Source organism: Xyrauchen texanus, chromosome 40 (genome assembly GCF_025860055.1).
Source record: "Xyrauchen texanus isolate HMW12.3.18 chromosome 40, RBS_HiC_50CHRs, whole genome shotgun sequence".
Taxonomy (NCBI): domain Eukaryota; kingdom Metazoa; phylum Chordata; class Actinopteri; order Cypriniformes; family Catostomidae; genus Xyrauchen; species Xyrauchen texanus.
In genome coordinates this window covers 13039109-13050752 of record NC_068315.1, presented here as the reverse complement: position 1 = coordinate 13050752, position 11644 = coordinate 13039109, and the positions used below count along the sequence as shown (strand labels likewise).

Below are 11644 nucleotides of genomic sequence, written 5' to 3'. Positions count from 1 at the left end.
CATTAAAGGGATAGTTCACCCAAAGATAATCTCATCATTTACTCATCCTCATGCATTCACAGATGTGTATGACAGTCTTTCAATAGCACAACATAAAAGAAGATTTTTAGAAGAATATCTCAGCTCTGTATGTCTATTCAATGTAAGTGAATGGAGATCAGACATTTGTAGCTCCAAAAATCAAAAAAAGGAACCGTAGAAGTAATCCATATGACTCCAGTGGTTAAATCTATATCTTCAAAAGCAATATAATAGGTGTGGGTACAGATACAAATTTAACTCCTTTTATTACTCTAAATCTCCACTTTCACATCTTAAAGTCACATGTGGAGCATGTTTAATTTCACTTTTACATTTTATAATGAAAGTTAAAGTGGAGATTTAGAGTAAAAAATATTTAAACATTGTTTTTTTTCTCACCCACACAGCTTCTAAAGACATTGATTTAAACACTGGAGTCATATGGATTATAATTTATTTTTATTAAGTGATTTTTGGTGCTACAAATTGCTGATCAACATAACCTACAGAGCTGAGATATCTTTCTAAAAATCTTTGTTTATGTTCTGCAGAAGAAAGACATACATATCTGTGAAGTCATGAGGGTGAGTAAATGATGAGAGAATTTTCATTCTTGGGTGAACCATCCCTTTCATGTTAGACAAACAGACAGCTAGACAGACAGAGAGAGAGAGAGAGAGAGAGAGAGAGAGAGAGAGAGAGAGAGAGAGAGAGAGAGAGAGAGAGAGAGATCAGCCACAACATTAAAACCATCTGCCTAATATTGTGTAGGTCCCCCTCGTGCCGCCAAATCAGTGCCAACCCACATCTCAGAATAGCATTCTGACATGCTATTCTTCTCACCACAATTGTACAGAGCGGTTATCTGAGTTACCGTACACTTTGTCGGTTCGAACCAATCTGGCCGTTCTCTGTTGACGTCTCTCATTAACAAGGCATTTCCGACCACAGAATTACTGCTCATTGCATGTTTTTTGTTTTGGCACAATTTGTAGTGCATTTTAGAGACTGTTGTGCTTGAAAATCCTAGGTGATCAGCAGTTACACAAATATTCAAACCAGCCCATCTGGCACCAATAATCATGCCATGGAAAAATCAATGAGATCACAATTTTTTCCTCATTCCGATGGTTGATGTGAACATTAACTGAAGCTCCTGAGCCATATCTGCATAATTATATGCACTGCACTGCTGCCACATGATTGGCTGATTAGATAATTGCATGGATGATAGTTGGTGCCAGACTGGCTGGTTTGAGTATTTCTGTAACTGCTGATCTCCTGGGATTTTCACACACAACAATTTATTGATTTTAAGAAGCCATAAAAAGTTTATAGAACAACAACGTTTGCTTTGTCAAGCCAACACAATTTCAAAATACCCCTTTTTGCATATTACGAAGGTATAAATTTAAACTACCAAAAAAAAAAATGTCAATCTCTTTGCCCACGTTTTCAAAAACAAATTGCAATGTTTTAGTGTGGCAAATAAAATGCACCTTTTCCTATACTTTGTGCATTAGCAGTGCAAATTAATTGTAAACACATCGACATTTAATTGTTTATCTCTAACAACAGATCTTTATCACACTTTTTTTTTTCGGAGCGCAGAGTAGACGTTTGCAGGGTAAACTTTGACAGCGGTGAATGGGAGATCACAGAAAACATTATTTTCACATAATCTCACAGAAAAAATCCACTTTTACGTTTGAATGACTTTCCAGAAGAGGAAAAAACAATGGGAGAAGATGCCAAATTTACTGTCACTCTCTCAGCAGCTGCAGAAACCCCCTCGCAGCTGTGGTAATTCATTTTTTTAAACTAATTCCAGAGTAGTATAACACAAAGCATAATATTTTACATTTACACTCAATATTTAAAAAATGCATAATATAAAAACTGTGAGATTTACACTGATAAATAAGGCGGACCCACATCATCACAGTCTATTGTGATAAAAAGGTCTATTGTAGTGATTCACAACAAGTGGTGAGAGTACCTCGAGCAGGTTCCAAAGGGTACTTGGAATGATTTTGTTTTCTTTGTGAAACGCATAACATACAAATTGTGACTAATATATATTATTTCTTTTTAAGGAAATAAATGCCTTAATAAATGTGTTTAGAAAAGCATATTGCTGGTTTGCTGTTAATGAAGGGTTATTTGATCTTTACTGATGAGGATGTGGGGTACATAAGACAAAAAGGTTGTGAAACTATGGCATATGAAGGTACAAGTGTTGATGAAAAAAGATTCAGCAACCTTGACAATCTGACTAAATAATAATTTGAAGTAACAAAGTTTTATTATGCACATATTGATCATACACAGTAGTTCTCTTATACACATCCCTCTAAATGTCTCATCCATGTCTGTTAATACAATTCAGGAAGATTCTTCCTGTCTTTCAGGAGCATCTTTATCTTAAACAGGTACAAGTGCTTCCCCAACTGTTTGCTGCTGTTTGACATAGTGCTGGAGGAGGGTGGAAAGATAGGCAGGGTGGAGATGTAGCAGTGAGATAGTCTGTGAGGTCATCATTGTTAGACCACTAACCAGTTCACCATGAACAGTGGTAATAGATGGGAGTTTGGAGTAGCTGAGAATGCCTTGATATGAGAGCAATGCGTTCTCTATACACGCTCCTGAAAGAAAATATTTGTCAGAAAATAACAGCCTTCCTGAAACACCTTTATGAATGCAATTACATTGAGAGTTCATGCATCTGAAGGACTCACCTAAAAGCACCATCCAAGGACTGCCCCTCAACACTTGCAGCATCTCTGTAACTTTTGGCTCTACACGAACAAATATTAGTCTGGCCAATAAATAGAGGCAACATGTTACTGCACATGCTGTCATTGAGGAAGGACGGCATCACCTGCAAAAAACATGTCAAATGTTGTTACATAGTAGAAACCCACACTGCATCAGTTGTAACCATCATTATAATGTGCCATTACCTGGTTTGGGAAAAATTTTACATTAATGTTGTATCTTTTCAGTCTGTGTTTTAGGAGAAGCATGTCCTCTGCATTGGTTGCATTGTTCTGGACCACAGCAATCATCTTACACTCTTTAAATAAGGTGTCTAGGGCTTTCCTCAACAAAACTGAAAGACCACTTTCCTAAAAGGGGTGAGATTATTTATTATACATTATATTTTTCACATTATACTGCACTGTACATACTGTACACTGTATCCATTACCAGCCTTTTACCTTACCTACACGCCACTGGGAACTATAAAGGGATTCTTGCATCTTGCACATTGCATTTTTTTATAGCATATATATGTTATTTATACTGTTCATATTGTAATGCATTCTGTACACTGACACTCCAATTGAAACAGTTTAAATTATCTAGACACTTGTGTATATGGTGCAGTGACAATTAAGTGATCTGATAAAAGTTGAAGGATAGAGCCACATCCACTAATGGATCTGTAAATTCAAGTTAAAGTGATCACATTATCTCAGATATGCAATGAATGTAGCCCTGTTGCACAGTTACTGATAATTCATTATTAAACTCATTCAACCAAATTCCTTCTGATGATAGTGTTACATTAATTAAAGCAGTGACACCCCTCTTAAGTCTTTCTAACTCAGGGAGTCAGGGCACCAGACAGGGGGAATGTACTCTGTGACAGCCAACAGCTTCTGCTTGAGAAAGTGCACTGGCCTTCTGTGACAGGTGACTGCTTTGGAGCCATGTCAAACACTTTGTGTTAAAGGCAGCCATCCTGTAGTTTGGGGAAAAACTATATTAGTAAGAATAAGGCTACAATGTGGGCATGAGTATTTTAAATGTGGGATGGATTTAAAGCAAGTCACAAATCATCACAGGTTACATAGGAATGACCCACACGCAATGAACTGAAAGAAATAATTATCTTAAAATGAAATACAGAGTCTTGTGGAAATATAAAATGCCCTTCAATTGCATCAGTCTTAACAGAGAGGATAAAGGCAACAAACCAAATGACATTATAGGGCGAGTTCACGCCAAAATGAAACTTTAATAAAAGTGTCTTTTAAATGCAATATAAGTGAATGGTGACTAAGGCTTTCAATCTGCCTAACAACTCCTTTTGTGTTGCATGGAAGAAATAAAGTAATACAGGTATGCAACAACATGAGAGTGAGTAATGACAGAATTTTCATATTAGAGTAAACTTTCCCTTTAAATGACAGTCTAATTGGAAAAATATAACTAAGAATTAAAATAATAAACCAGAAATCAACAGACATCATAGGGGAGTGTTGATTACATCAGCATATGAATTCAAGTATCACAATACAGTCCTACTGTGTCTTTAAACTGTATTTGTTTTCATGATGAAGAATTTTAATGAAAATAAATTACATTACATTACAGCATATACAACTCTGGGAAAAAAAAATTAAGAGGCAGCTGTAAAATTATCAGTTTTCTGGATTTACTATTTATAATTATGTGTTGAAGTCTAATAAAAAATAATATAGATATATATTATTATTCTATAAAGTACTGACAACATTTCTCACAAACTCCAAATAAAAAAATTGTCATGTAGAGCATTTATATGCAGAAAATATCAACTGGTCAAAATAACAAAAAATAAGTTTTCAGACCTCGAATAATGCAAAGAAAACAAGTTCATATTACTTTTTAAACAACACAATACTAATGTTTTAACTTTAGGAAGAGTTCAGAAATTAATATTTGGTGTAATAACCCTGATTTTTAATCACAGCTTTCATGTGTCTTGGCATGCACTCTATCAGTCTTTCGCATTGCTGTTGAGTGACTTTATGCCACTCCTGGCACAGAAATTCAAGCAGAACGGTTTTGTCTGGTGGCTTTTGGCCTTCCATTTTCCTCATGATCACATTCCTGAGGTTTTCAATGGGGTTCAGGTCTGAAGATTGGGCTGTCCATGACAGGGTTTTGATTTAGTGGTCCTCCATCCACACCTTGATTGACCTGGATATGTGGCAAGGAGCATTGTCCTGTTGGAAAAAACTATCCTCAGAGTTTGGAAAACATTGTTAGAACAGAAGAAAGCTAATTTTCTTCCAAAATAACCTTGTATATGTCTTGATTCATGCATCTTTACAATGACGAATCATCACTAATCCTCTACCTGGTTGTCTAATGGTTATACAGAGACCTAGAGAGGCCCTCTAGCCATAGTGTCTCACACCCACTGTGAAATTTGGTGGAGAATTGGTGATGATCTGGGGGTACGTCAGCAAGGCTGGAATCGTGTAGATTCGTCTTTGTGAAGGATGCATGAATCAAGTCATGTACAAGGTTATCCTGGAAGAAAATTTGCTTCCTTTAGCTCTGACAATATTCCCCAACTCTGATGACTGTTTTTCCAGCAGGACAATGCTCCAAACCACACAGTATGACTCACTTTTAATATTGTTAACAATGAACTTGAGCAAGAACATATAAGAGCCCTCAATGGTCTTATTTCCTCAACCCATTGCAATACCATAAAAATTGCCACCATTTCTCCTGTAAACAATGAAAGACTGTCTGAGATTATTTTATTGAATTGTACATTAAACTGGAACATTGATGCATCAGAATATATATATAGTCATAGCTGTAGTAGTTATCCTGTAAATATTTATTTGTTATTTCTGCATTTGGTGTGTATGTGCGACCTTCAGGACATTTTTGACTTTTTCAATCATTTTAGCTGTGTTAATGCCAACTGCATAAATTTGGCCAAACGTGTGTATTTGGGGGGAATTTTGATATTTCAACCTCAGTTCCTATAATACATCTATAATACACTGTGTACATAAAATAGTTACACTCGGGACCTTAAGGACACAGATGTACCCATTGAAACCCATTAAAACTGCAATATTTGATCCTAGTGCCATTAAAGCATAAAATCATTAATTTTTTTTTTAAATATTTTCCACCAGATGGTGCCATTTTTCTCACATTTAGCCTATGGAGCAAATACATGCTTTTTTCCTACTTTCTGTTTTTTGTATTATAGAGCACAGCAGGCCAATTGAATAAATGATGCAGCTAAAATTCTCTGTGTGTGTGTGTGTGTGTATAAACAACAGTGGTATTATGTAAACTGGCATTTAAAGGGTTAAAATCCTGAAAATGAATGCATTTTTGGAAGCTTTGATCAGCACTGATGTTGGTTAAAAAAGTCATTGAAAGTGGAAAATAATATTAAATATATATTATTATGGCAGTTTTTTGACACAGATATTTTTGTCCTCTAAGGACCTCTGAGTAACTTTTTAAATTGACGGACAAGGGTTAAATCCCTGATCCTTACTTTGCTTATCTAACAATGTCTGAATTGCTGACCATGGCAATGTTTGGCTAATGGGAGTCTTATTTATTTCTATCTCTTCTTTATTTCCAGTATTTCTCTTTCCCAAAATGTTTTTTAAACAATTCTTGTTGGATGTTCTTGATTATGCCCCTGCATGTTAACCCAATACTTTAACGATAGTTGCATTCTTCGGAGTTGTAACTGTATTTCTCCCATTTAGATCTGTAGAGCTGCAGTTGGTATAGATCTAATAGCTCCTGCACATCATCTAAGTGCCTGCCATTTAACTTTGTCTAACTCCATCAATGTAATATTGGATGCAGATTGAAAAACGATACACCCATAGTTTAACAATGATCGTATTAATCCAATGTAAATATTATTGAGGGCTGACTTCTTAAACTAATAATGATGTCAAAATAAAACGGTACCCGCTCTCGGGAGAAGCTTGCCACACAACTTCGCTGTCATCTTTATCCGGATGTGACGTGTGACGGTGTGCTTGCGCTTACAAAATAAACGTTCTGTCGTTATTTATTTATTTATTTATTATTTTTGTATTATTGTTTAATAATTTAATCATTATTATTATTATTTGTATATATGCTTGAATTTAAAGTCACTTATTATACAAACTTATTTATGTTAAACGTTACCAAACCGATTGAGTTTTCATAACAGTTTACGTAAGAGAGCATAAGCGTGCTGACGCAGGTTTGCAGCTGCAGGAATGAGACGTCTATTTAGTTGCTGTACGTCAAAGAATATCAGTTATATTGTGAAAAATATCAAACCCAGCGTGTGCTCGACAACCCGCAATCCACCGTTATATATCTCGTCCTTCTTCAGAAACTCTGCTGTCAGCAGCGGCACAGGCATGGATCTGAGTAACATGAGAAAGAGCTATAAGAGCGACCAGGAGGTGAGAAGCATAATTTTGTATTTCTTTATGTCCTACATAATTATTATGACAATAGACCCTATTCACACGTGAAAACATTGCACAGCCATTAGTTGTGATTTGTACATTAAAACAAGGCATGTATACCAATAAACAACCCGATTTATTGTGTTCCAATACCTTGTGAACCCGTATCAATGCGGTATTAAAATGTTGTAGTATTTGATCCATGTTCTGCTACTGATTTATTGTGCTTGCCAAATGCTAATAAATAACAATTGAATAAATGAGGTCATGCGTTATCAGTTGATCTTGAAATGACTCATTATGTTCATATGAAGCAATTATGCTTGTGTCAATGATACAGTGATGAAATAGTATAACATCCGTCGTTACCATATGTATGTTTTTGCAACAAATTTGCTATGCATGCACATTAATATGCGATTTAAAAAGCAAAACATGTAATTTATGTGTATTGAATTCACTGTTTCTCAATTTCACCATACAGTGTTTTGAGGAGGATCAGCTTGCATCTCTTGATCCAATTAAGCAATTTGGCAACTGGTTTGATCAAGCCACTAAATGCCCAGAGGTGGGCGAAGCTAATGCAATGTGTCTTTCAACAGCCACCAAGTAAGACTCTTCATGGTTCAACAATACCTAGGTCTATAGTTTTTTTTAATATAAATCTTGCATAGACTTTACTTATTAAGTCACTTGTACATTTTACAATTTGCCATTACATGTCCTTCTTTCTTTTCTAAAGGGATGGACGCCCCTCTGCACGCATGGTTCTGCTGAAAGGCTACAGCGAAGAAGGATTTCGATTCTTTAGCAATTATGAAAGTCGGAAGGGTTCAGAGCTGGTGAGTGTTCAAAAGAGCAATTTCATATATGAATCAGAAGAGAAAAAAAATCCTCATAATGACCCTTTTTTTGCATTCATGTAGGACAGCAATCCCTATGCCTGTCTTGTCTTTTACTGGGAACCATTAAACAGGCAGGTGAGTGCATCAGGAGGTTTCAGGCCTTCGAATCATCTCCAACAAATACATCTGTTTGTAATGTCTCTGTCTGAAAGATTATTAGATCATTACAGTATATTTACATTACAGGAGAACTCATGGCACCTTTTAAAAAAAAATGTCCTTTTTCTGGTCACAAAGTGTATTGTGATTGAAAAAACTGATTTATTTTTGTTGAGTATATATGGAGCAACATCATTTGTGTAAAAATCAATAATAATGGTAGGTTATTTTGATAAAAAAAAAAAATTAAATCTTGAGGTGGCCTTTTACCCCCCACTTGGGGGCAATAGTTGAAGGCCAAAATTTGGCAACTTATGCAAATAATTTTTTGACCGCACGCTGTTTTTTGAGTTGCAATTTAAGATAATGCTTATTTAGAATAATCACTTTATAAAAGGGTACACCGTTTTCTGTTCATTTCTATCACATTTGTCATTTCATAACATCACAAGTATTCTATAAACAAATGAATCTCCATTGTTATTTGATCACTCAATGTGAGTCCATTTTGAACATTCTTCTTAACAAATCTATTCCTCCTAATAAAACATTGTGTTTTATGGGGGCCTTTAGCCCCTGGAAGAAGGGGGCTTTTTAGCCCAAATACTATCTTTCATATATTGCATAGTGGAAAATCACAAGTATTTTGTCTCAAAATAAATGTGATAATTTCAGGGATTTTCATTAGCTACATAAATTTGCAACATTTAAAAAAATTATAAAATGTTGGATCAAATTACTTAAAAATCAACTTTTTGACATTTTATGAGATGACTTCATGGATCAGGAATATTTTGCAGTGCATAGTGACAAACAGGTGGTTAAGAAAGTGCTGTGGTAGTTTTTGTTGCTATTTTATTTTGGGGGAAAATAAAATCAAAAGTGCATTTTAACCTGAGGGACCTTTAGCCCCATTGTTTTAAAGTCAACGTGAAAGCCCATTTACAACGCCCATTTACAACACCCATTACACTTACATAATTTGACGTCTTTCAAAAGTGAATCAGGGTATTTAATGAGATAATTATTTAGAAAAATACTTTTATCAGGCGGGAATTGATTGGATCGTGATATGTGGGCGTTACATACTAGAACAGAGCTGCTGGAGAGTATTAATGAAGCCATCTGAAAATAAAGAGGGGGAGCAAGTTAACTACATTTTGACAAATTATGTATGTTATGTATTCTCTATTTTATGTCCTAACAGATTCGCATTGAAGGCACTGTAGAGAGAATCCCATTTGAAAGTTCATGTGACTACTTCCACTCAAGGCCCAAGACCAGTCAGATTGGGGCTGTTGTTAGCAGACAGAGCACAGTAATACCAAGCAGACAAGTGAGAAACATTCTCACCACCATCTATTTCAGCATTCAACTGAAATGTTTCCGTTGCTCACTATTCGCACTGTAATTCTTTTCCTGGTTTGGTGCAGCACCTGTTTTATTGACATATTTCCTTTTACTCTTTAAAGTACCTGAGAGACAAGAATGCAGAGCTTGAAGAAAAGTATAAGAACACAGAGGTACCAATGCCAGATTACTGGTGAGCCTTCTGGAATTGTATTTGTTGGAATTGTTCATCTGTTCTTTTGGGTTCAGGGTAAAGAAATTACACGCTTCAGCTAAAATGTCTAAATCCTGTCTGTTTCTATTTAATTGATGTTATATTTGTTTTTCTCCTATATTGTTTGCAGGGGTGGATACATGGTCAAGCCTTTTCTGATTGAGTTCTGGCAGGGTCAGACAAATAGATTACATGACCGTATAGTGTTCTTGCGGCCCAAAGAGGGAGAGCCCCAGCTGGGGGATATGCAGCACCAAGCAGAAGGGGGCTGGATATACCAACGGTTATCCCCTTGATGGAGCGATTGCTATGGAGTCACTATCACCAACTGGGATATTAATCCAATCATTACTTGGCCTCCAGAATTCGGCACTGACATTAACTAACTAGTGAAGCCTTTGCCATTTTCTTTCTACTTGTGTACTGTCTAAAGCAAAACCTGGAAATTTAGCTTTTGTTGATAATTGTAGACATGATTTTATGAATATAAATCAAGTGATTGCATTAAAAATGGTGCTCAGTGTTTGTTGTTAAGCCTTCAAGACTGACCTCAACATGTTCTTAAACTATTACTTGCAAGTGAATAGTCTGTTGATTGCCTAATGTTGATTAATAATTGAAAAGCGCAGTTGTACTTACAACCTTAACTCATTTTATATAGGCTTTGACCTCTGTCAAAACTAGAAAGCAGTATCTGTGAAAATCAAATGTCAAGTGAGGAAAATTGGGTTTCCATTCCCAGTTTTAACCCAACATCACCGTTTATTCAGTTTTATGAAAAATCCTCTAATGTTCTCATGATACACATTGTCAATGGATTTCAAGTGTATCAATGGATTTTTCTGCAAGACAAATGTGAAATATTTTAATTAGATTATATGTTATAAAGGTGCCAAACATAATTGTAATATAATTGTCTATCTGTCTGTTTACTGTATTGCTATGTAAGTTAGTGATGTCTAGGTACCTGTTCTGTAATAAAATGTAAAAGTAGGCAAATTTATACCAGCAATGTTTATTGTGCTAATTTGCCAGCAGATGGCAGTAGCTTTAAATTTGTGCTTTCTGCTCGTGAACTGTGCTCAAACATCACATAAGGATTTTTTTAACACAATTTATCATATCTCTGGAATGTCAATAAAACAACTTTATTTAGCATGTTTTAACAATAGCCCATTTAAAAGACAATAGATAAGTATAGGTTAGACTTCTAGGCAAATTAAAGTAGTTGTCTATGTAGTAAAGTATCTAGTCATAGCTCTCACGTGACGTGGGACTGTTTTATTGTTGCAACCACACACAAAAACAAAATATAAAACATAAACACACACTAAGTATTAATCAATAGGCACGTCAGTCCGTAACTTACAAGCCAAATAATCTGTTTCCCTCAAGTTTATGTTTAGTTAATAGTATTGGAATTATGACCATCTTCTAAATGTAAAAATAAAAAGATCATGGGAGTTTAATTTGACAAAAGACTTGTCAGGCAAAAAGGATCATTCTTTCACTATTTACTCACCCTCATGCCATCCCAGATGTGTATAAATGTCTTTCTTCTGAAGAACACAAATTAAGATTTTTAGAAGAATATTTCAGCTCTGTAGGTCCATATAATGCAAGTGAATTGTGAACAAAACTTTAAAGCTCCAAAAAGCACATAAAGGCAGCATAAAATAAATCCATACGGATCCAGTGGTTTAATCCATGGGTTTTGGGTAAGAACAGACCAAAATACCTTCTTTTTCACTATAAATCTTGACATCGGCAGTTTCCTTGGTGATTGTGATTTCAAGTGTGATGACACTTCTAGCACCATC

General features: G+C 35.4%; 1 protein-coding gene and 1 pseudogene across 1 annotated transcript; one reads left to right on the top strand and one right to left on the bottom strand.

Annotated features, from left to right (window-relative positions):
* Positions 1-2315: 2315 nt before the first annotated feature.
* LOC127633469 (39S ribosomal protein L10, mitochondrial-like) lies at positions 2316-4539 on the bottom strand (annotated as a pseudogene).
* A 2295-nt stretch (positions 4540-6834) lies between these two features.
* Positions 6835-10815, top strand: LOC127633468 (pyridoxine-5'-phosphate oxidase-like). Its single transcript, XM_052112593.1, has 7 exons — positions 6835-7250; positions 7741-7865; positions 7999-8098; positions 8183-8236; positions 9468-9596; positions 9733-9803; positions 9955-10815. The coding sequence occupies exons 1-7, from the start codon at positions 7059-7061 to the stop codon at positions 10118-10120; spliced, it is 837 nt and encodes a 278-aa protein (XP_051968553.1). The 5' UTR covers positions 6835-7058; the 3' UTR covers positions 10121-10815.
* The last annotated feature ends 829 nt before the right edge of the window (positions 10816-11644 follow it).

Bases quoted from the DNA above. Each gene is read 5' to 3' on its own strand.
- LOC127633468 (XM_052112593.1), top strand. From the start codon at position 7,059: ATGAGACGTCTATTTAGTTGCTGTACGTCAAAGAATATCAGTTATATT. The intron at 7,866-7,998 runs GTAAGACTCTTC...TCTTTTCTAAAG, and splicing joins TGTCTTTCAACAGCCACCAA to GGATGGACGCCCCTCTGCAC. The intron at 9,804-9,954 runs GTGAGCCTTCTG...TATTGTTTGCAG, and splicing joins GTACCAATGCCAGATTACTG to GGGTGGATACATGGTCAAGC.